The 23,919-nt window shown below is 43.4% G+C and overlaps 1 protein-coding gene across 3 annotated transcripts; it reads left to right on the forward strand.

Annotated features, from left to right (window-relative positions):
- The first annotated feature begins 3,432 nt into the window (after positions 1 to 3,432).
- On the forward strand, positions 3,433 to 22,556 carry RBL2 (RB transcriptional corepressor like 2). 3 transcript variants are annotated; one of them, XM_059481375.1, is made up of 22 exons: positions 3,433 to 3,627; positions 4,988 to 5,118; positions 5,908 to 6,108; positions 6,841 to 6,905; positions 9,754 to 9,882; positions 10,670 to 10,830; positions 10,936 to 11,000; positions 11,650 to 11,836; positions 12,553 to 12,719; positions 13,214 to 13,323; positions 14,208 to 14,311; positions 14,687 to 14,824; positions 15,035 to 15,199; positions 15,712 to 15,823; positions 16,395 to 16,667; positions 16,973 to 17,244; positions 17,798 to 17,974; positions 18,141 to 18,212; positions 18,592 to 18,706; positions 19,909 to 20,111; positions 20,324 to 20,488; positions 20,874 to 22,556. In XM_059481375.1, the coding sequence occupies exons 1-22, from the start codon at positions 3,433 to 3,435 to the stop codon at positions 21,042 to 21,044; spliced, it is 3,378 nt and encodes a 1,125-aa protein (XP_059337358.1). In that variant the 3' UTR covers positions 21,045 to 22,556. The 3 variants fall into 3 exon arrangements, with proteins under 3 accessions (XP_059337358.1, XP_059337359.1, XP_059337360.1); XM_059481376.1 differs by lacking the exon at positions 3,433 to 3,627 and adding an exon at positions 3,718 to 3,922; XM_059481377.1 differs by lacking the exons at positions 3,433 to 3,627; positions 6,841 to 6,905 and having other exon boundaries at positions 4,989 to 5,118.
- The last annotated feature ends 1,363 nt before the right edge of the window (positions 22,557 to 23,919 follow it).

Genomic DNA, 23,919 nt, shown 5'->3' on the forward strand with positions numbered 1-23,919 from the left:
GGTCTAGGTTCTGGACCAAAAGTTGCCCTAATTTTAAATAAGCATGTTGGCAGTGAAATAAGTATCTTTTCAGTCTTCTTTAAAAAAAAAAAAAAAAAAAAAAAAAAAACCACCAAATTTGCATTACTTTCCACATCTTTATTAAAGTTTTTAATTGTGTACACAGCACTTAACTATTGCATGTATTTCACACAGGGCACAGACATTGCTCCTGAACCCAAGTTGTCTCCTGCTTGTCCTCTGACACCTGGCATTGCATTTGAATGATTCAGTGGTATCCTTATTTATTTTAGTCTGCATTTTGTCTTCAGATCCTGATCATCCTTTTTGAGCTTCTGCAGATGTGTGCACAGGTGATAGAAGTTCACATGTAAATGAGCTCTGTTCTCAACTTCTCTTTTCCATGGAAGTCCTGCAAAATCTCTAATAGTATTTTTTAAAATGAGTTTTGGAATCCAGTTGTCTTGGTCTATAAATTAAATATAAGGATCTATTTTTCAGTGGAAATATTCCCCAGAAAGGTGATCTAGGCACTATATTGGTGGTTAGTTTCTGGCACTCCTTTGAAATTTTTCCAAACTGTATGTGTGGCATATTATAATTAGAGAAGCCTCCTAACAAGGTGTCTAGGGAAAAGTCCTGTCCTATTTGTTTTATTTTGTGTCTCAGAAAATTATTTGTGCCATGTTATTTAGTAATACATTTTTCATGGATTGCTCAGTGTGACCATGCTGATCACCCATTAAAATGAAGGTTTGATGAAGGTCTAATTCAAGCTGTAGCAAGATGAAATGTGCCTGGTCTTCAGAGTTAATATAAAGGGATGTACAGGGTAGTGTTACATTAACTTATTTGTGATGTGCAAGTTACTAACAGCTACTTTTATAGGCAGTTTCTGATTTAGTTCTATTATAACTATCATTACCTTCCACATGAGCAGGCTGTTTCAGTGCAATGTGGGATATACACTGCTTTAGCTGACCAACATTTAAAATTTTACATCTGTGCATTGTTGGACCTTGGGCTGTTGGTGTTGTCTGTAGAGCAGACTAATTGTTCTGGTGTAGCCACGGGAGTTTACAAAATAACTGTCCTGGCTTATCTAAATGTCCCTAATGTTACACAAACAGGCAGTATAATTTCTTTGTTACATTTAGAGGAAAAGAAAATAAAGATAACAGCTTTCCAAGTTCTTTTCATGATTTTTTTTTGATTGAATGCTGCCTCCTTTCAGGTTCTTTCATGCAAGGAAGGAAGGAAAATGTAATTCCCAAGATCCTTCATGAAGTTAAACTGGAAAATGAGGATTTGTTTGCTCTGCCTCCTGTGTGCTTCCAGTGTGAACGAGACCTGACAGTGCACAATTCCCATTAGTGCTCCAGGTAAGGTCTCATGAATCAAAGGGAGGCTGGTTTGGGAAATTCTTGGGATCCTACTGACAGATACAGAGTCATCATCCAGAGAGATGAGAGCACTTTCCCTAGTGCTCACCAAAACTGGTAACAGTCCTCACACTGTTTTCTGCTCTCAGACAATAAAAGCATTTGATTTGTAGCTCCTCTGCTTGACAGTGTTTGACCTGTGTGCTGCAGCTCAAAGCAGGGGCAAGAGCGTGCTCATGGGGAAGATTTCTGAGACTACAGGACAGTAAAAAATGTATGTTACTGGGGGATAGCCAAGCAGCTGTGAGGGACTGGGGCTGAGAGGGTGTTTGTGGCTGATACTTGTCATACTGGTAGATTTAGCATCTAGCAGTAGTCAAAATCATTCAGATAATTAACATGGAATATGAGGATAACTTTATTATTCTTGGATCTTTTTAATGGGGGATGAGCGAGAGGGAAAGAGGGGAGAAGTGGAGAAATAAGTGAAGCTGTGTCCTCAGACATGAAAAAGATTTCACTAAAATGGTTCTTGTCTGAGTTTTCACTACACCATTAATTGAAAACTTTTCAAAAAAGTTTTCTACACAAGACCAGTCAAGTTAAACCATTTCTTCCTGAAGTCCCAATGCATGAAACCATAGGGAAGTACACAGGTGTAATCACAGCATAATAACCTTCCCTTTAACCCCAGCTTTATTGTTCAATATTGTGAGGGTTTGATCTTCCTTTTTTTTTTATATGAGGGATTTTTAAAGAGCAGGTGAATATTTCTCAGTAGAAATTAAATGCTATAATAAGTTATTGCTGCTTTGTGTTTTAGTAGATACTGTAAATTTAAAGCTCTACATTATTTACATAGTCTTCTGGGTGGCCGAGAGCTTCCCATCAATGCTCTGCATAACTCAGAGCAGGAACTTGGCCTCACTGCAAAGTTCACAGCTCCTCTGTGTTATAATAAAAGATGTAAGATTAAGTACAACCCAATCACTTGTTTTTAATGTTGTAAGTTGTCCTGGTAGTCTGGGGGCTGCAGGTTTGGGGTGGGGCAACCCTGCTGGCATCACCATCTTCCAGTGCCAGCTCAGGCTTTCTGCAGTTCTCAGTGCTGGGTACCAGTGTGTATGTGTGTCCTGAGTCACATCTCAGGTCAGTCAAATCATAATCCTCCTTTCTTGACATTTCTTTTTTTTTTTTTTTTATTTTTCCCTGAAGCTTTCAGCATTCATGAAATACCAGTAATACAAAAATCAAGGTGACAAAGTCAACAAATCTTGTTTAATCGAGTGCAGCCTGTTTTACTGATCACTTAATTGACATCTACCTGCTCTAGGACTTAAATATTATTTTTGGCAGCCTCCTCTCTGCTCAGTTCGGACTTGACCAGTGGGAGCTATTTCTGTCTCTGTTTCCTACCCCTCACTATGTACAGCCTGTACCCCGCACTGTGTGTGTGCACAGCCTGTACCCTGTGTACATATTTGTGTGTATATTTGTGTACAGCCCGTACCCCGCACTCTGTGCACATATTTGTATATATTTGTGTATGTATTTGTGTACAGCCCGTACCCCGCACTCTGTGTACATATTTGTATATATTTGTGTACAGCCCGTACCCCGCACTCTGTGTATATATTTGTATATATTTGTGTACATATTTCTGTCTAGCTCGTGCTCCGCACTCTGTGTACATATTTGTGTATATATTTGTGAATATATTTGTGTATATTTGTGCCCAGCCCCTGCCGGCCCTGGCCGCTCTCGGCCCGTTCCGGGCTCCCCTCACGGTCCCGGCCCCGCCCCGCCCGGGTCTCGCGCGCCTGGCGCGCTCCCGCTCCGTGCCGCGCGCGCGCCTCGTGGTGCGTGCTAGGAGCGCGCGCCGTGCGCCTGCGCGCGGGCGGGGCGGGCGGGCGCCCCGCGGGCCAATGAGCGGGCGCGGCGCGCGGCGGGGGCGGGGCCCGTCCCTCGGTGTTTGGATTCGAACGCGCGGGGCGGCGGCGCAGGCGCGGTGCGGGGAGCGCGGCGCTGCCCCCAAGCGGCGGGGCGCGGCATGGCGGGCGAGGACGCGGCCGGGGCCGAGCCGGGTCCTGCGGGGGGCGCCGCCGGCGCCCCGTCCCCGCCGGGCGAGGACGGCGAGACCCGGCAGCGCTACGAGGAGCTATGCAGGAGCCTCAACATGGACGAGCGCGCCCGCGCCGAGGCCTGGCTGAGCTACCAGAGCATGAGGCGCAACTACACCCTGGAGGTGAGGGGGGGGGTGACGGGGCCGCGGCCGGGCCGGGGGGAGCGCGGCGGGACGCGCGGGTGAAGCGCGGAGGGAAGGGACGGCGGTGGAGGCGCGGCGGCCTCTCCCCCGCACCGCCCGGGCGGCCGGGAATAACCATCGCAATTGGGAGTCGTAGCGGCGGAAAGGTGTTAAAAACGGGAGAGCCCCGGTCGCTGTGGTGCTTCGGTGCCGCGGTTCGGCCGAGGAGCGGCGCGGTGGCCTCGGCCAGCTCCGCTCCGCAGCCGCGCGGGGCCCGCGGAGATGCCCCGCGCAGGTGCGATCGCGTGTGTGAGCTGTGTTCTGAGGGCTTGGCACGGCCCGGGCTGGGGAGTGGAGGGTAAAAGGTGAAGGGTAGAGGGTAAAAAAGGGTTGTCGCGTCGTTCTTGAAAACAGGAACACGCGGTGACGCGCCCGGGAGCTTCGGAAGCGCCTTTATCGGTGCCTTCCTATAGCAAAGGTGGCGCTTGTGATAAGCCCCGGCAGCTCCCGGGGCCCCCAGCGCTGCCCGCCGGTCAGCGCGGTTCTCGGGGCAGAGCTGCGGGCCGGGCTCGGTGCTGCGGGGCCGGGGCCGCCCGTGAGGGAGGAGGAGCCGCTCGGGCAGCGCCGCTGTCCCAGCGCGGGCGGGCGGCGATGCTCGGAGCGAGCCCTGCCGTGCCCCGGAGGGGTGCGCTCACCCGGGCCCGGGGCAGCACGGAGCCCGACAGAACCACAGCATCGGATTCAGTCTGGCCCCTTGTTTTACCCGGCCTTTTTTCCACTCAGATGTGACTCTTTGATCGAAGACGGAGAATAACATCTCAAGTGCTCATTAGAATAAATTTCTGTATTTAGGTACCAGATTGAATAATTGCTCTGCTGTGTAATACAGAGCAAAATGGAAGCAATGTTTTTCTTTTCCTGCTGTCCGTTCAGGGCAGAAGAATGTTTTGGTTGCAAGAACTGTAGCCTTTCTTTTCTTTTTTCTTTTTTTTTTTTTTTTTTTTTTTTTGTTGCCTTTTTCTTTTAAATACGAGCAGTACAAAATGCTGTAGAACAACACTAAAAATTTATTTTCATATACTCAAAATGTATCTCACACTTTGAGTCAAATGTGAAATTTATAATGGCCACTAGTGAATTTAGTTTTGATGCAGTTCAGTGTTTAGTGTCTGTTTAGCACCTGTTTTGTTGCAGTTAAAAACCCAAAGCACAACAGAATTTTGAAACAGTGAATCAACTTTCTCACTGGTTGAACTTCATCTGTTCTGGACACAGTGCTTTTCCCCAGTGTTGGGCTAGCTGAAGAGCATGTGTTTGTTTTCAGTGCAGTTTTTTAGATGCCTGATGTTTTGATTCACAGGGAAATGACATGCATTGGCTGGCTTGTGCCTTGTACGTGGCTTGCAGGAAAGCGATTCCAACTGTGAGCAGGGGAACAGCAGAAGGAAATTATGTATCCTTAACCAGAATCCTGCGCTGTTCAGACCAAAGGTAACTTTTATTCTTGCTGATTTTTTAGACACTTAGAAAATATCAAAAGAGTGAGTGGTTATCACCTTGTGAAATTGGACTAGAGAATAAAAGCTAAACGTGTTTCTTGTTTCCTGCTTTTGAAGATAGACTTTATATCCCCAGAATGTTTGTGTTATAACTCACTGCCACAGAAGTAGGGCAGCTCCTTTGGCTCAGTACTATGTTCATAAAATCTCTGGTTTTCAAAATAAGAGATTGACTTCCTTCACTCAAAGGAGAAAGAAGCCAGTCACTGAAGAACAGTCAGTTTTGGGGGTGTGCAAACTATGAAGCTCTCACACAGGAAAACATTTATAGTTCACTGTGAAAATGTTCACAGGAATTAAAGCCAGATTTGCAAAGTGCAATTTACCAAAACTAAAGAGGTTTTTCATACTTTATAGAATATTCTTAGCATTGTATATCTTACAAGTTGTTTTATTTAAATTAATAAATTATTCAGAAAAACGAGATAAGTCAGATTTCAACTTAATCTACCTGATGGAGTTGATTTTGCCTTTGTGAGAGGATGCCAGACCTGTGAGTACATGGTTAATGTGGTTATCAGCCCAGGATCTAAAAATATTTCACAAGCTGTCTGAGCTGAACCGTGAGAAGGACTGGCTCTGAGTTCATTGTCATGTTTGCAGTGCCACCATTTCATCAGTAGTTTGGGCAGTAGAAATTGCACTTTTGTTGAAAATGTAGAGTTTATTTCTGCAGGAGAAGCAAACGGCCTCTCTGATCTAACCCGCTTGGTACTTGCAGCTTGATTGAGTTTTTTAACAAGATGAAGAAATGGGAAGACATGGCAAATCTTCCATCCCAGTTCAGAGAGAGAACTGAGAGACTGGAGAGGAACTTCACCGTTTCTGCAGTCATTTTTAAGAAGTATGAGCCCATTTTTCAGGACATTTTCAGGTATCCTCAAGAAGATCAACCTCGTCAGCAGAGAGGAAGGAAACAGAGGTGGGTTGCTGTTATTTCCAGACTGATTGTAGAGCATTACTTTAGTGAAAATACAATGAAGTTGCTTGGTTGTTTTAGTTGTATTTTGACTGTTATTTTCATAGTTGTTGTTTATAATAGTAGTGTTAGCTTGTTCTTGCTTGCAGTAAATGTTTAATCTCTTTTTCAATTTCAGATATGACAGGGGCAGGAAATCCCAAAGCTGCTGAGTTTCTGATGATTGTGGGATGGGGGAGAGGGGAGAGATTTCAATCAGCCTGTAGGCAAGGGAAGCACTAGTGTTGTAAAGATGGGAAAGACAGGAAGAATCTGATCCTTTTATGATCTGCATGGCTTTAATAACTCATAGTACTGCTCAGTGTTTCACTGCCCAGTAACTCCCGTGGATTTCTTCATAGCTGCAGATCTGGTGGATATTTTATTTTATTTTATAGTAGAAGCTTTGTTACTGTTTGTATTTGGAGTGCTGTGGAATTGAACTTGCAGGCTGAAACAGGGGTTCCAGACTAAACCTCTAAAAAGGGGTTCCACTTGTGCCTACACTAAACCTGTTTTAGGTTTTGAGCATCTTTTTGTATTTCCTTTAGTCAGGGCTTTGTGGGAAGGGTGTAAGATTTTTGCCACACTACAGTAAAGCTTAGTTTTCTCTTTGAATTAGTGACTCTTGTATGATGTTTTATCAGTTCTGATTCATTGAGCTCCTTCTCTTCTTGCTGTATTTTCCTCCCAAAGACGACAACCGTGTACTGTGACCGAAGTTTTCCAGTTTTGTTGGGTCCTTTTTGTTCATGCAAAAGGTAAGGGGTCTGCAAGGGATTAAATACAGCAGACATAGTTTTATTAGTCATTATTTTATATCAGTCCTTAAACACCCAATAGGTGCAGTGTACCTTTATTGTAAGACCATCCTTAAAGCTTATAAGAACAGTAGAGAATTTCAGATGTTTTTCTTGATAGTGACTGTTGGAAGAAAAAGGAAGGAACAGGATTCATCCTCATTTCAGGCTTCAGTTGTTCAGTCTCAGCACGTATAGTCTAAAATTTTTCCTTAACAAATCTGTGTTTTAAAGCATTTCCACATCCCTAGGCCTTGTTTCAGGTCCTGCTTTGGTGAGTGCTCACTGTGAGTGATGTATAATGTAAGGTGGTGCTTTGTGGAAAGTAAACACAGGATTGATATTCCACATGGAAAGAGCATCACTGTAGATCAGATCCACTGATAATGTCCAGTAACTTGATTTTTTTTTTCATAATATAATACCTATCAGAGAAAAACCAATATTTTAATTTCTTCAAGGAAAGGGATAAAAGGATTTTTTGTTTTTGTTTGGGAGCGTGTGGTGGGAAGTGTTTTTTCAAATTTAAAAGTGAATCAGAGTTAAGATTCCTATAGTGTGCTATTGTTTCCTTAACTGGTGATTTTGAGGCTAGGACAGGGTAGGCTGTGGCAATACTGAATGGCCTGGTACTAATTTTGTTCAGCACAGACCTTTGTTTACAAAGCCTTTCTTTTAACACTGTGCCACACTGCAGAGGGCTCCTGGCAGCAGAGCTGGACCCTCAGCACCACATCCCTGCTGAAGTCAGGCAGGGTGTGCTGGGGCACAAGTGCTGCTCCGAGCACTCCATCCTGTGAGGAAGATGCCTTTTTGTAAGGCTGCAAATTCCACCTTGTTGGGCAGGAGAAGTCTTTCCTAAACAAGTGTGGTGCTCTCAGCCTGAAACACAGCATGATTTCAGCCACTGATCCCAGCAGAGTTAGTGCTGCACTTATTTCCAGTCAGTCTGGACTTCATTTCCTTGGCACAGGTAGGCAGCTGTAAGTAGGTCAGCCTGGAAAATCACAGGTTTTTCTTTCCCTTCTGTGAAGTCTGCACTGCTGTGGGAAGATTGGGTGGTTCACAAAGTGCAGAGGGATTTTATGGTTCTTCCTGTTGCTAAGTTAGTGGCTGATATGTTTGAGTAACTGCAGCATCCATTGACTACATGGTAATTCCAAGCAGTTTCAGATATGGTAGCTGACCCTGGGGAGAATACCATGTTGATAACACATCCAAGTGAATTCTATAAGGAAAAGGAAAAATTACAGTGCATAGAAGCTGTAAGGTTACTGAATGATTATTAAAATGTGGCAGCACTTTAAAAATAGAAACTGAGTGTTGACTATTAAGGCATTGGGTGTTGGTGTGAGGTTTTGTGCTGTGTGGTTTGGGGGTGGGCAGTAAATCCTTATCACAGCAACCACACAGCACTGGCAGGCCCAGGCTTGTCTGCTCCTGCAGCCCATTGCCTTCAGTTCATGCTCTGCACACTGAGGGAGCCCCTTGTTCAGTGGCACTGCACTTCAGCAAACTGCTTGTAAGAACTGCTCTTCAAACTCTTTCATTTAAAATTGATGGGGGAAGAAAATCTTTGGTTTTTTTATTATTTGGTACAAAGTTGTGAAACGGGAGCCTTGTGTGAAATGTCAGCAGCAAGAAATTGCTATAGAACTACTGGTACTGTGAAATTATTTTTGTGCTGACAGTAAGTTGTCATGGTTGTGGAATTGATCCTGTGTTATGACAATTACTTTGAGACTTTTATTGATTAAATGTTTGCTAATAGTATTTAGGATTTTCATTGCTTTGCGGTGAACCTTTAATGATTTGGAAATAACTGATAAGTGGGTAAAGTTAATTAAAATTTCATCTAGGGTTCACTATTTTAAATAGTTCAAATTATCTGCATTTAAATATTTTTTCTTCTAACAAACATGGAAACAGAAAATAACATAAATTTGAACAAGCTGGTATGTTACTGTAAAAAAATAACAGCATAATTGAGAAAAATTCTCTAATCATATATCCATTTCAATGTGTTCTAAATAAGTTTATTACTATAAGATAAACAGGTTTAAGTTCTTCAAGAAATCTTTCATAGTGAAGTGATTTGGAGCTTCCCTGAGGAAAAAGGGAGGGTGGAAAGAGTGGAAGAGTCATTAGTATTTAAGGAGTAGTAGAAACATCATGCTGTGCATAAAAAGTGAATTGTGATTTATTGTATAATTTATTTTACTAAACTGTTTCAGCTATGGCCACTCCTCTAGAGGAATATCCTAAACATAAATGAGTTCAGTAAAGAGTCACGTACAGGTCTGATTATAATCTTTGTGAAAGGTGTTAAAAGAGTAAAGGAGTTACAAGGACTCTTTTCTGCAGGAAAATGAGAGATAAAAAATACTTCATAAAGCAGGACCAGAGATAGGCACATTTAGCTCTTCTGTAAAGCACAAGAGAAATGAAATTATATTTATTACTGTTTATAATGAGTATGCCCCCAGCAAATTGTTTTGCAAGAAAACAGTTTGTTAAAAAAAAAGGTAAGGTTTGATTTCAGCACAGTATATTTGGGTTCCTTCACAACTGTTGCTACTGATAAGTATTTTACTTTTATATTTGTTATATGTTATTGTGAGTCTGCTTTACTGCCTGTGTTGCTATCCAGGTACTTACAGACACCAAACACTGTGTTTCCAAGATTCCATTATTGATGGTAATACAAACATCAACAGTCTCTTGGTTAAAAAATTCCTAAATTTTACTTTTTCAAATTTACTTTACTTTTTCTGCTTATTTTATGTCTTATGTCTTTCTAATATTGCAGGAAATTTTCCTATGATCAGTGATGACTTGGTCAATTCCTACCATCTCCTGTTGTGTGCTTTGGATCTCGTGTATGGAAATGCTCTGCAGTGTCCCAACCGTAAAGAGCTCCTGAATCCTAATTTTCAGGGTATGTTGACAAAAAGAAGGTGATTTGAATTACATGAGAGCTAATATTTTCTGTATCTGGCTACACAGTTCCATTCCTGTTAATGTAGCATATAATAACAGACCAGTGAATTTTGTTAATAATACATTAGGTCAGGAATTTGATGTGCTGTGGAAATACCCTTGAAGGAAGTTCCAGAGTAATACTTTGAGTTAATGAGGGTTTAATGTCAGTGGAAAAGTGCATAAAGATACAGCCATCAGTGAGACTGGAATGTTCTGTGGTGCAGCAGTTTGGAAAGACCCAGGGCTCAGATAGGAGATCTGTTTTCTCTGTCATTTTTCTTTCTGAAGAGAATGGAAGTGTAGGTTGACTTGATAACCACAAATTCAAATGAATGGTGAGAAGTTGCCTTTGAATTTCTGATGTAACTCCTCCCAGGCTTGCACTTCATTTTCAGTGCTGTACAGGACTGGCCAAGTGTAGTGCTTTGGATGTGACCTGGGACCATTATCTCAAATAAATATTGTAGTTCACCAGTGTTTGATTTTTTTTTCCTATTAAAATTGATATATGTAATTTTTATCACTCAGTAACTAATGTTTTTAACTCTCTAACTCAAAATTTGCTTTTGATAACATTACCCAGTTAGTGGGCATTGTGTAGTTCTTTCAAGAGAACTAATTAGTTTGCTGTTTTAATTTCATATTACCTTGACTGCACAGCATTGAAGAATTTAAACTTAGGTTTAATAAGAAAGCAGGATATGGACTTGCAAAATTAAATCATACTATATTCTGAATTGTAGGTCTACCTGAAGACTTCCATAGTAAGGATTATAAAGTATCATCTGACCCTCCCTGCATTATTGAAAAACTGTGTTCTTTACATTATGGATTAGTTTTAGAAGCAAAAGGTATAAAGGAACATTTTTGGAAGCCATATATCCGGAAGCTTTTTGACAAAAAGGTTGGTCAGTAAATTTATAATGTAGAAAAATCTCTCCTTACTTGTTACCTTCAAACCCTTTCTAAGAAATGAAATACCCATCCTTTGTTCTTAAATGTCTTACAGCTTTTGAAAGGAAAAGATGAAAACCTGACAGGATTTCTGGATCCTGGGAACTTTGGAGACAGCGTGTGAGTCCCTGAGCCCCTGTCTGTGGCTTGGCTTGCAGGAGTGTCCCTCTGTTCCCTGGGCTGAGCAGTGGGAGCAGCCATGCCTGTGCTCAGCATGGCCATCCAGCACTGCCTTCCTGTTCTGGCACTGCTGGGAAAAGGAACAGTGCTTCAGCATGGCTGCCTTTATTCTTACGTTTCTCTTTCCTGCATTTTTTGTTTTGTGTGTAACTCAGAGTTATTATGAAGAAGCTGTGGGAGCACATTGAGTAGGAGTGAGAGGGAAAAAATGGGTTTGGTAGTGTTTAGAGATGTTTATGGGTAAGACTTACTTTATTTTAATGATATAAAAATGGTTCAGTGTATGTTTATCATATCAGTTTATGATACGATGGTGTGTAAATTTTGAGGAGTTTCCAGGAAATAGGAGTTCTCGGTGTTTTAGTGTGTTCTTCCTGCAGCTGGATAAATGGCAGGGTGTCAGATACATAATGAAAATTATATCCTATACCTGTCAGGTATAAGGTACTGTAGATCTTAAAGGAGCTTCAGTGAGGGTCAAAAGAAATTTGAAGTAGACTTTGCCCAGGCCAGAGCTGTGTTCAGTATGTGAGCAGATGAACAAAGCAGTCTCAATAAAGGGGGTCTGTCTGCCTTTCCTTTGCTGCAGCAAAGCCATCAACAAGGCCTATGAGGAGTATGTTCTGTCAGTGGGAAACCTGGATGAGAGAATATTCCTGGGCGAGGATGCGGATGAAGAGATTGGAACTCTCACAAGGTGCTTGAACACACCTTCAGGACTGGAAACAGCTGAGAGGGTACAAGTGAAGCACAACTTGCAGCAGCATTTTGACAGGGTGAGTATGGCATGGTCTGTGTTGCTGTTTTTATATGCCACCCTCCCTGGCTGCTTATGGAGACAGAAATAAAACACACCTCAGAGTGTGGGGAGAAAATGAGTGGAGTGTTGGAAGCTGGATCTTATGGTGAAGAATGTGGTGTATTTGTTAAAACAACTTACTGTGTGGTTAGGTAATTAAAGGTAATTAGAAGGTGTACTGGTTTTGCTGTGTTCCAATTGAAGGGATTTCCTTGATGTTACATTATTTTAATGTGATGGCTTGATCTGATGCAAATAAACTAAAATGCTGATCAGAAGGACTTCTCATGTTAAAGGTTAAACTTGCTGACAGAAAACCCTGGCTCACTACACTTCTGCTATGAGCAGCTAACCTTTGTTACTTGGGCTAGGAAGAGATACTGGGATTTAGGGGGGATTTTTGAGATTGGTCTAATTGTTTCACACTCAATTCCAGTTGAAATTCTGCATTTCAGCATAGATCACATCCTTTCTGTTTATACACAGCTGTTTGATACAAACATCTGAGCACCACAGACAAATCCTTCGTTGCTCTTAACTGAGTCATGGTCTGGTTTGGGCTGTTTGATTAGGAACCATTTTTTTTCCATAACACAGAAGAAGAATTCTGCAGATTGATGTTTCTAGGTTATGACCTTTATCAAAGTTCACAACAGAGTGCATATGTATATGTGGTTATTTTTTTATTTCCAGTCGAAATCACTGAGGATCACAACCCCCCTCACTGGCCGCAAGTACATCAAAGAGAGCAACCCGTACGTGACACCTGTTTCCATAGCAACCTACAGCCTGAGCCGCCTGCACACGATGCTGGCAGGGCTGAAAAATGCCCCCAGTGAAAATCTGGAGCAAATACTCAGGTAAGCTTGGTGTTTAGCCAAATAATCCTATTTGCTATTCTAGTTTTAATAGCAAACATTAATGCTGAACAATATAAATTAAAAGGTGAGCCAGTCCTTTACTACTGGAGTAAAATGGAATCCAGAGAGACATTTACATTTTGAAGGACTGTTCTCTTGATTTAGACCCATCTGTCCTTAGAGACTGACTGCCACTGTTTAAAACCTGGCAGATCTGGGATTCTTTAACCACAAGCTGCCAGTATAAAATTTTCAAGACTTTTCTTCCTTCTTAACAAATAGCACTACCTAGGGAATCGCTCCATACTGTAGGAGATGCAAACCAAACTTTATTCTCCATGTGCATAAACTGGTTTGCAGTTACATACATTTGGGTCTATTTGTATTGCTGTGCAATATATTTCCATTTTTTATGCTTTCAACATATAAAAAAATAGGGTAGTTTCGTTTTTAGTAGGAATAGTATATTGAAAATGTTTAGTTTTTCTTTTCAGGTCATGCTCCAGAGATCCTTCTCAATCCATTGCAAACAGAGTTAAAGAAATGCATGATGTGTACTGTCAGAGCACTCAGTCTGAAGGAGAATTCAGTAATTTTTCCAAAGGTGGGAAACATTTTACTTACCCATAAAATGCATACACATCCATCTCTTGTAATGAAGTTTTACATACAGGTTATGCTTTAGCACAAGTCTTTTCTCCTTCTCTTGCCTTTTCCTGTGTTCTTTAGACATAGTAAATTTCAGTCCTGTGTAAAATTTTATAATCAGCCTTAGCTTGAATCGCTGGAATTTGATCATACTTTCAGCACTAGAGAAGTGAAATTAAAAGGACTTTTAAGTGTACCACTTTTTCTCTCAAGTATGAGATTATTAGTGGTGGCATGGATTTCTGTGCTAGTAAGGAAAATCTGAGTAACTGTAGTCTTTAAAAACCCAACAGCAACTTTGACTTACATATGAGGATGGATTAGTACAGGTATTAAAATCCTGCCAGTATAAACACAAAAACATGATTTGCAAAGTTGTCTTGATAGCTGAAGTGCCTGAAGATGGATTGAATATAAGGAAGATGCTCTTGACCTTGTTTCTTAATAAGACCTTCCTTTGTTCTTGTCAGCTTAGTTGCTTCACTGCTTTTTGTTGCACAGTGCAAGGTGGATCCATACAGGTGCATTTTCTGAATTTCCATTGTGTCTGTTATAGCAACACTAAGGATTGTTCTTGTACATGGTGATGTAATACTGATACCCAAAATCTGGGCTCAGTTTCAAGTTACTCTGCTCTGCATTCACAAGTCAGTGCAGTGTAGGAGAAGGATTCCTACCTTAACTTGAAATGTACAGGTTTAGTCCTGAAAGTAAGTCCTGCTATCCACAGCAGCACAGAAATCCACACAAGCTAATGTTGCATTTCTGTATCTGAAGATGAAGAATATAATGCTTTTTTCTTGCATTTTACAATATTGCTTCTATTTAAACTTCCTGCAGATGTTGCTAGTAAACATTTTCGTCTTGCTGAGATGCTCTACTACAAGGTCTTGGAGTCAGTCATTGAGCAAGAGAGGAAGAGACTGGGAGACACTGACTTATCTGTAAGGAAAACTAATCAAAGGGTTCCTCACTTTCAAAGTAGGACCTGCAAAAAAAGAGCACAGATGTAGAGCAGAATTGTCAGCTATTTAAAATGAGGGTAAATCTTTGAGAAGAACCCTGTAAGTACACCTGAATAGAAGAAAAATGGTTCAAGAAATTGTGTTTGCAAACACAAAGATAGATGAAATTTTTAATGGCTCTTTAATTTTTAATGAGCCCTTTTAAAGATGGTTCATTTTGAACTCAGTTCTGTCCCTTAAAAAATAGCTTCACTTTTTATAAGCTTGAGAATCTTGCTGTTGAGACAGTAAAAAGTGTTTTATTGTTCTATAGTTACACTGTAAAATAAGCTTTAAAATTTGCAACTCTTGCAGGCAATACTGGAGCAAGATGTGTTTCACAGGTCTCTGCTGGCATGTTGCCTGGAGATCATTACCTTTACATACAACCCACCTGGAAACTTCCCTTTCGTCACGGAAATATTTGACATTCCAGTTTATCATTTTTACAAGGTAATGTGTTTGATAGCTAGAAATGCTTACAAAGTCATGAGTGCTCACTGACCTGTATGACAGCCTAGGATTGAGTCATAGAAATGCAGCCTTTTCATGTTTCTAATAGTCTCTTCTTCCTTGAAAATTAAGTATTGGAATTAGAGCTGTGTTTAAGAACAAATCTATGAAACAAGTACATTATGTTGATCCTGATTATCCACTGCACAGGTAATTGAGGTTTTCATTAGAGCAGAGGACGGCCTTTGTCGGGAAGTGGTAAAACACCTGAACCACATTGAAGAGCAGATCCTGGAGAGTATGGCATGGAAACAGGGCTCTGAACTGTGGGACAGGATCAGAGAGAATGAAAACAAAGTTCCTACTTGTGAAGAGGTGAGCACATCTTTCTGCGTTACATAGCTTTCATAATCAGGCAGGATGGCAGAGAAAGGACTTTGTGCTCTGAAGGAGAGGCCTTACATGTCCCAGTAGCAGTTCCATCATCCCAGCCCATCAGTGTAGGGAAAGCAGCAAATGCAGCATGCTCTGATTCTCATCCAGTATTTTATCCAGTATTTTATTGGTGTAGCAGAACAAACCAACTGAACCTTTGAACAAAATGGTCAAACAGGGAAGGTTTGGACCAGTAATTCTTGGAAAGATTTTTAGACAAGAAATGTGGTAAAAAGTACACACAGTAGCCACAGAAAGGCTATTACAGCGTGTATCTTGCAGAGCAGCACCATCACTACTCACTACTGGTTTTGTTGGGCTTAGGATAAGTTTATACTTTTCTTGCTATTTTTCCATAAAGTCTTGCTGTTCAAAAGATGTAGTGCTTTTAAAAATTAGCTATGTAGTCAATGTGTGATACAGACACTCTAACAAAAGGATAAATATTTTAGGTAATGCCACCTCAGTACTTTGAGAGATCTGCTGGGAGCAGTGTTGTGGGCTCACCATTGACACCACGGCGAATAAACGAGGTTCGTGCTGAAGGCGGAGGGCTGGGCAAAGGTGAGATTTTCTAAAGCAGAACGTGCTTGCATTGCTTACTTGGATTGAATTATGGAAGGGAGGAAGCTGCTTTAATGCCACTGTACAGTTAGCTGCAAACACATTGGTAAAGGATATTGCAGCCCATAGAGTTGCATCAGAGGTCTAAGACTGATGGATTCATCATCAGTGTGAGCAGTACTGCTTTGATAGGGTGTTCTCAGGTGATGGATATGAACAGCCTGTGTATGTGTGTATTAAACCGAATTTATACATGCACACAGAGCTTCCACTCTAATTGGTTTGCTTTTTTGTTACACTAGAAAAGAAACCCCCCTATACATTGTGACAGCTCAAGTGTTTTCCACTAGAAAAAATCAAATACAATGTGTGAACTTATAAAAATATTAAGTACAATATTATTGAAGATTAAGTCATCTCTAAAAGCCATCTGTATTTTAAATTTTTTTTTCTTGAAGGCCTTTGCATGACATATTTTGGTTTGCATTAGATTTCCACCACCTTGTAAAACAAAGGATTATAAACCTTTAAGAGTTAAATAGATATCTGTGTGTGTGCTTTTCCTCTCCAGGCCTCTCCTCCCCTCCAGCCAGCCTGTATGACAGGTACAGCTCTCCCACAGCCAACCCCACGCGGCGGCGCCTGTTCGCTGACAATGACGGTGCCCCCGAGGGTGGCACAGCTGTCAGGGTGCCCCCACAGCCCGTGGTGAGCACGGTGCCAGTGCAGAACATGAGCCCCGAGGCCGTGTCCGTGACCCCCGTGCCTGGCCAGACCCTGGTGACAGTGGCAACGGCCACCGTGACAGCCAACAACGGGCAGACGGTGACAATCCCTGTGCAAGGTGAGGGACACGCTGCTGCTCAGCCATTCAGGCTTGTTCCCATCAGGGGATTAGAGCACAGCCAGGGAGAACTGCATCAGTGTGGAAACTTCACTTCGTTATCTTCTCAGCTCATGATGAAGTTTCATGAGATGAGAAAGTATGAAAGTATGACGTGGAAAGTATTTTGATTAAACAATTTCATGTATAATATTCTAAATGTCTAGTAAAAAGTAGCTAATAAAAGAAGTACTGAATTATTTTTAAAAACTAAAACTTCCCCCCACAGCTTGCTCTTATTTCAGGCTCTTTTTGTTACATTACAGGTATTGCCAATGAAAATGGAGGAATAACTTTCTTCCCAGTCCAAGTAAATGTAGGTGCCCAGCCCCAGGCTGTGTCTGGGCCCATGCAGCCTCTGAGTGCCCAGACTCTGGCTGGCACCCTGAACCCCCAGATGGCTGGGGCAGCACTGCAGCTGCCAGGCCAGCTCACAGTGCAGCAGATCTCCCCTGGAGAGCAGAGACAGACCCAGCACCTCAGTGCCACAGCTGCCAGGCCTCGCAAGATGGGCTCACTTGCACTCTTCTTCAGAAAGGTACTTCTTGATCCCGGTTTGCTTTGCTTAGTTCTTATTCTGGTAAACTTGCTGTAATTTTAAAAATACACCCTTACTGGCTGTAATAATGAGGGCATATTAATTCATATTCATACACACCTAGAGTAGTTTTCTCCTGCAGGCCACTTCTCACTAGCAAAGGAGTGTGCTGACACATCAGGATGTGGAAATAGATTGTGTACTTGGCCAGCAGCCTCTTAAAGGTGTCCCTTTTCTTTAAAGCTTTTCCAAAGAAAGAGATAACTTTTGAGACTTTCTGGTTTATTCAATAGAGGGGTTGCTGTAGGCAATGCAGTGCCCTTTCTGTGCTCAGGACAGCTTGGAATTTAAGCTTCAAACAAATGTTTTCTTAGTACTGACACCAGTACTGAGAATGTCTGTGCCTTGTAAGCAAAACAGTTAAATTTGAATTTAGTTATTCTTCTCTTGGCTTAGCATTTGAACAAGTTCTACAGGTGTGCAAGCTGAGCTACTCTTTTGCTGGTCAGAAGAGCAGCATTGCTGTGGCCCTGAGCAGTGTCCCCTGTCACAGGTGTATCACTTGGCCAGTGTTCGTCTGAGGGACCTCTGTGCCAAACTGGACGTGTCTGATGAGCTGCGCAAGAAGATCTGGACATGCTTTGAGTACTCCTTGGTGCACTGCCCTGAAATCATGATGGACAGACACCTGGATCAGCTGCTGATGTGTGCCATTTATGTCATGACTAAGGTAAAGCGGGAGCAAAGAAAAAGCAGACAAAAATCTCCTTTAATACTTAATATTCCCTGTACTACTTCCTCAAAAAGCCCCAAATTAACAAACACACACAGCCACCCCAAGCCAAACCACCCAATAACCTGCAGAAAAACTGAACCTTTTCTGTGCATCCCCTTAGGTCACTAATGAAGACAGATCATTCCAGAACATCATGCGCTGCTACCGGACACAGCCACAAGCCAAGAGCCACGTGAGCACAGTCACTGTTTAACCTCGTGGGATCTGGTTTATTAAATGCCTTCATTCTATTTAAGAACAAATCACTTGGTAAAGCAGCATTTAGTATTAAGGGGATGCAGTCTCATGATGAGCCATTCTCAAAAGATAGCAGTCATATCCAAAATCCTGCACTACTGAAAGCTCTTTATACTAAACTGTACCTACAATAGCAAATGTTCTTTACTTAAAACCGAAGGAGGCAGTTCCCATGGGCTATTACTCTTAGGAGGCTGTATTTTGCCCTGCAAGAAGCAGTTGGTACCACAGTGAAGCTCTGGCAGCAGACAGGTTGTGCCAGCAGCTGTTCCCTGGCAGACCGTGCCCTGCTCACGCTGCTCCCGTCCCTGCAGGTCTATCGCAGCGTCCTCATCAGGGGCCGCCGCCGCCGCCACTCGGGCAGCAGTGACAGCAGCAGCCAGCAGAACTCACCCACAGACAGGAGCAAAGACAGGAGCAAGGAAAGAAGTGAGTGATTCCAAATGCCAGGGGGTTGGGTTTAATTCCATTTCCAAACTGTGTGCGTAAATCAAGAGTTGCATTTTGTGTTGTTTCACCCCAAACAGTTCCTCCTTTGGTAAACTTAGACACAATTAAGAATAGATTGATAACATTTAAGAGTTGCTCTAACTTCAGGTTTTTATTGCACCCACTCTGACAGTTTCAAATCCCTCCCTACATGCACTTACCTTGGGAATTTGCTGTGCTGGCCTGAGCTCTGAGTTCAGCTCACATATCAAAGGACTTTGGAGTCTTTGCAGAATGAGGAAATCTGGGCTAGCCCAGGTTCACAGCTACTCTTATCACAACCAGAGAGCTGCAGCAGTTTCTTTTGTAGCACTGTCTGTCTGCAGAAATAGGAACACCACCCACAGCATTGATTTCAGCGTAGTTGACAGCTCTGGGGATTCTTCCCTTCTTAACTGACACATTTTCCTTGAATTAACTTTTATAAAGGAAACTGAAGAGGTGATGCTGTGTATTCCTACCAGCAGTTTTCAAGGTATTTAATAGGTTGTGGTATAAGCAGTAGGCATTAATATTTTCTGTCAGAGGGAGGGGCAGGGAGGGAAGGCGAAAAAATACATGTATTTTGCAACTTCCCACATTAACTTAGCAGGAAGTATGGCCAAGCCAAATATTTCTCCTACTGACAGAAAAAGACTACCATTCTTTACTTGAAATGGAGCCAGGCAGCAACAAGAAAGAGCTCCTGCTAAAAGTATAACACAAATGCTGAAAAAATGGAGTTTCAGCTCTTTTTATATCATCATGCAACTCATCTCCTACAGCAAATCCCTTGCAGTTTATGCAGTAAGAAGTTAGAAATCAAGAAAGCTTTTGTGTAAGGGGCAATGCTCAGGGATCAAAACAGCTCAGGGATCAAAACAGACAGCTCAGGGATCAAAACAGCGTTCTGGTGGCAGCAGGTTCCCAGTCCCTGTTTGCAGAGGGTGGCTGGCTCTGTGCCCGCGGGGCTGGCCGTGTGCCCACAGGGCCGTGTGCCCGCAGGGCTGGCAATGCCCGTGTCCCTGCCCTGAGCAGGGGCTGTGCCTGCAGGGCTGGCAATGCCCGTGCCCTGAGCGGGGGCTGTGCCCGCGGGGCTGGCCGTGTGCCCGCGGGGCTGGCAGTGCCCGTATCCCTGCCCTGAGCGGTGGCTGTGCCCGCAGGCAGCCGTGACTCCAGCCCGGTGATGCGCTCCAGCAGCACCCTGCCCGTGCCCCAGCCCTCCAGCGCGCCCCCGACCCCCACGCGCCTCTCGGGCCCCAACAGCGACACCGAGGAGGAGGAGCGCGGGGACCTCATCCAGTTCTACAACAACGTCTACATCGAGCAGATCAAGGACTTTGCCCTCAAGTACACTTCAAATGCAGTAAGTCACGTTCTGTGCTTTTTCTTCATAAAGAGAGCTTTATCTTCTGACCACACAGTGGAATTTCCTTACATTAAACAAATACTAATCTGGCCTAATAACACAACAAAACTTGCATTTGTTGTCCATTGTATGGTACCATCTGTGTGGAACAGCCTTGCTGCAGTGAGCCCTGGGCTCAGGCTGCAGCTGTCTCTGTTCTCTCTGAGCAGGCAGACTCCCCCCCGCTCTCGCCGTACCCGTTCGTGCGCCTCGGCTCCCCCCGCAGAGTGCAGCTCTCCCAGCACCACCCCCTGTACATCTCACCGCACAGAAACGAGTCTGCCCTCTCTCCCCAAGAGAAAATATTCTACTACTTCAGCAGCAGCCCCTCAAAGGTGAGACTAAAGGGTTTCAGTTTGATTTTTTTAAATCCTTAACTGCTTTTTGTTTTGTAGTGAAGTTAGAGCAGACTCTGTGACACAAAGTTTTGTTTACCTTGTCTAACACACACATCATCACCTAATGCTCATAAAATTGCCAGTGCAGCTGCCACAGCTGTAGGGCTGGATGGGCCTTTGAGCTCTGCATGCAGTTACAGACTCCCTTAAGACTTACTCTGGTAAGGGAAAGACCAGTACAGTGATGAAGGCAATACCTTGGTACATTACAGATTTCCACAAAAGAGCCTGTCCAGTCCTACTGCACTGTGTCTAACATCACATTGGGGCAGTCACAAAATAGTGAGAGCTAATCCTTCTTTTGCCCCTCTCTTCCCTGCAGAGGCTAAAGGAAATCAACAGCATGGTTAGAACTGGAGAAACACCCACAAAGAAGAGAGGCATCCTCCTGGAAGATGGAACTGAAGCCCCGGCCAAGCGGATCTGCCAGGAGAATCACACGGCTCTGCTGAGACGACTCCAGGACGTAGCAAATGACCGAGGGTCCCACTGAGCCTGCACAGCTCCTCCCTCCCTGACTGTGCTGAGCCTGGGCCAGGGCAGGAGGGGGGACAGCTCTGGGGACAGGCAGGAGCCACCTCAGACCTGCAGCACAGCCCCAGGCCCTGCTTAAGCTCTTCACAAGGCAAGTGTCCCCTCCCCAGCCTTGCCTGGAGCACAGTCCCTAACCCAGCTGTGGACCTTGCAGCAGGTACTTACAGCTTTGCTTCGCTCTAGTCAGTGCTTCACCCTTATCAGCTGCGGCCAGACAGGTCCAGGGGCCTCAGCATGGAGCCCTGCACCAAGGCACCCACAGCCAGTGTCGGGGTTCCTCACTAACCCCCTCACAAACTAACAGCTTAGGAGTAACATTCTCACACAGGCCAGCTCTTCTTGCAAGGGGACAAGGGGCAGGTTTTGAGCCCTGCAGGAAGCTGGATGGATGCACTCTGTCCAGATTCAGGATGTTCCATGTACCTCTGAGAAGCAGCACGGTGTTGAGCTTTAATGTGTGGCCCTTTGCTGTACCAAGGGAGGTGATTTGTTGGTTGGAGCTGTGCAATGTTTGAAAGTGAACTCACGTTCCCAAGGTGACACTTGGGATGGGGCTGTGAAGCATCATGTTTAAAGCAGAGGAATTTTGCTGTATATTTGCAATGGCACTTTCTAAATGTGAATATTTTTTTGCAAAGGCCGACTTCAGCTGTCTTTCTGTACTGAAACAATTTGACTTTTGTATTTATTTCAATCTGACATCCCATTGCTCTTCTTGTCAGCAAATGGCATTAAGAATTCATTGTAACTCAGTGCATATGCAGCAATGAATGCAGGAAGCCAGGGATGTGTGCTTTTCTCAAGGAATTTTATATGCTTGTTGCTTTTCTTGATAGTCAGGCACTGTAGCCCTTGCTCACTCAGCAGCAGGAACCTGGTGCCCACCTCCTAAAACACACATTTAGATATTCTGTTGGTGTTTCAAGGACAGGGCTTGGCAGTTTGGATTTGTGTTTTGGTTTTTGTAAAAGGCCTAAACCAGGCTGCCTGGGAGAAATCCCTCCCCTCCTACCACAATCAGCAGGTGCTGCACATAAACTTAGCACTTGTTCTCATTTAAAATAGTTCCAAAATACCAGACTTGTTAGGAAAGCATCAACCCTCTCCCACAGTACAGGATGCCAGTCCTCTGCTGGGGAGGGGGTGTTCTTCATGTAAAATGTGGCACACTCAGGTTCCAGAAGGCTTTCTGAGGAAGCAAAAGCTAAAACCCTGTTTTCAGTCATTCCTGCCCATCTGAAGAATAGGAAAATGTAAGACTTAACTCCACTATAAATTCAGCTAAAGTAAAATAAAAACATGTTTTTCTTACCTGCATAACAAAAGCTGAAGTCCAGAAGTTGTGTAGATGTTTCTGTAAAAATATTTATGGAAGTGTCAGACAAATCTTGTTGTTACTATGTTCCATTAACTTCACTTTGTATGAAAATATTGCAATTGTATTTTTCAATAAAGACTTTATAGACTCTCAGTTTCCTGTTTGTGTGTGAAAAGCATTGTATGTGCAAAGCTAGAAAGTCTGCAGCAAGGACTTCAGTTGTTCACTGCAGTTAAAGGTTTAAAAATAAATAAATGATCACATCTCAGTCACAGCAGAAGGGAGAGGATTTACTCCTGTCCTGGTTTAGTCACTGTGGTTGTTCCATGGGTGTCCCCCTCTGCTGCTCCAGCAGAAGGCACCAGGCAGGGCCTGGGAGTGCCAGCAGTGCCAGGGAATGCCCAGCTCCAGCTGCTGCTCCGTTGGCAGAGCAGGAAGAAGAGGAGGAGGAGGAGGAGGAGGAGGAGGGTGGCTGCCTCACTGCACAGGACTGGGGGCTCCAGAACAACCTGCCCTCCCTGCAGGAGCTTTTCACACAAGATCTCACACAGCCAGTGACAGCAGAATTATCTCCTGAGGGCTGGGTGCTCACATTCCCACTGAGGGGAAGTTCTAAACATCCTTAGGTACGTAAGAACAGCTCTGACCAGCACTGGCTGCTGCTGTATTTGTACAGCTACAGATGCACTGGTTGTCACCTGTCTTTTTACCTTGGGAGCCTGAGACTATTTCATCAACTGCTGTTCCTGTCCCTTTCTGAAAAAAAGTGGTTAAGTTACCGTCAGCTGTAACTAATAATACAGAACTTGCAGTTTCTACTTTGAAGAAAACGCTAAAAAAAACCCCAAAAAACTCCAACAGTGTTCCAAAGGAAAAAAAAGAGCATAAAGATAAATCTGAAGTGGCTTCAAATAATTTCTTTCATGACTTAGAACAGTTTGGTTGGAATCCAACTGCAACCTCAGCAGCAAACTCCAGTGGTGTAACTTACAGATCCCTTGGAAATGTTCTTTAGAGAGTTCAGAATTTCAAAGATGATACTCAGAAACATCCCCTTATCAGAGTATTGGCAAACCTTACTCTTTCATCAAATTATGTACCTGCTCTAAGAAAAACAGCACAATCCAGGAGAAAAGGATTTGATTCCCATGGCACTGTTTCAGTACTCATTCACCTACCTTGCTCCTGGAACAGCTCCTTTTAATACACACACCTGATTACAAAAGTACCCAGCATTGTCTCCCCTTTCCCAGTCAAATAAATAGAATAATTTTTCAGATTATTAATTGTAAGCCAAGCAAAATTCTACAATCTCTAAATAAATAAAATTATTCTCAACAAACTGCTGTTAGCTCATTTTGACTTGGAGCAACCGAACCTGGTGAGCAGCCATGGAGGGTCTGGGAAAGCTGAGAGAAACAAAACTTACCCCACAAACCATCACCTTCCCAGCATTACCCTGTCACTGCTCCTGGGCACTGCTGTGGCGTTTCCTGGCCAGCAGCAGCTCTGGCAG

Source organism: Ammospiza nelsoni, chromosome 13 (assembly GCF_027579445.1).
Source record: "Ammospiza nelsoni isolate bAmmNel1 chromosome 13, bAmmNel1.pri, whole genome shotgun sequence".
NCBI classification, from domain to species: Eukaryota; Metazoa; Chordata; class Aves; order Passeriformes; family Passerellidae; genus Ammospiza; species Ammospiza nelsoni.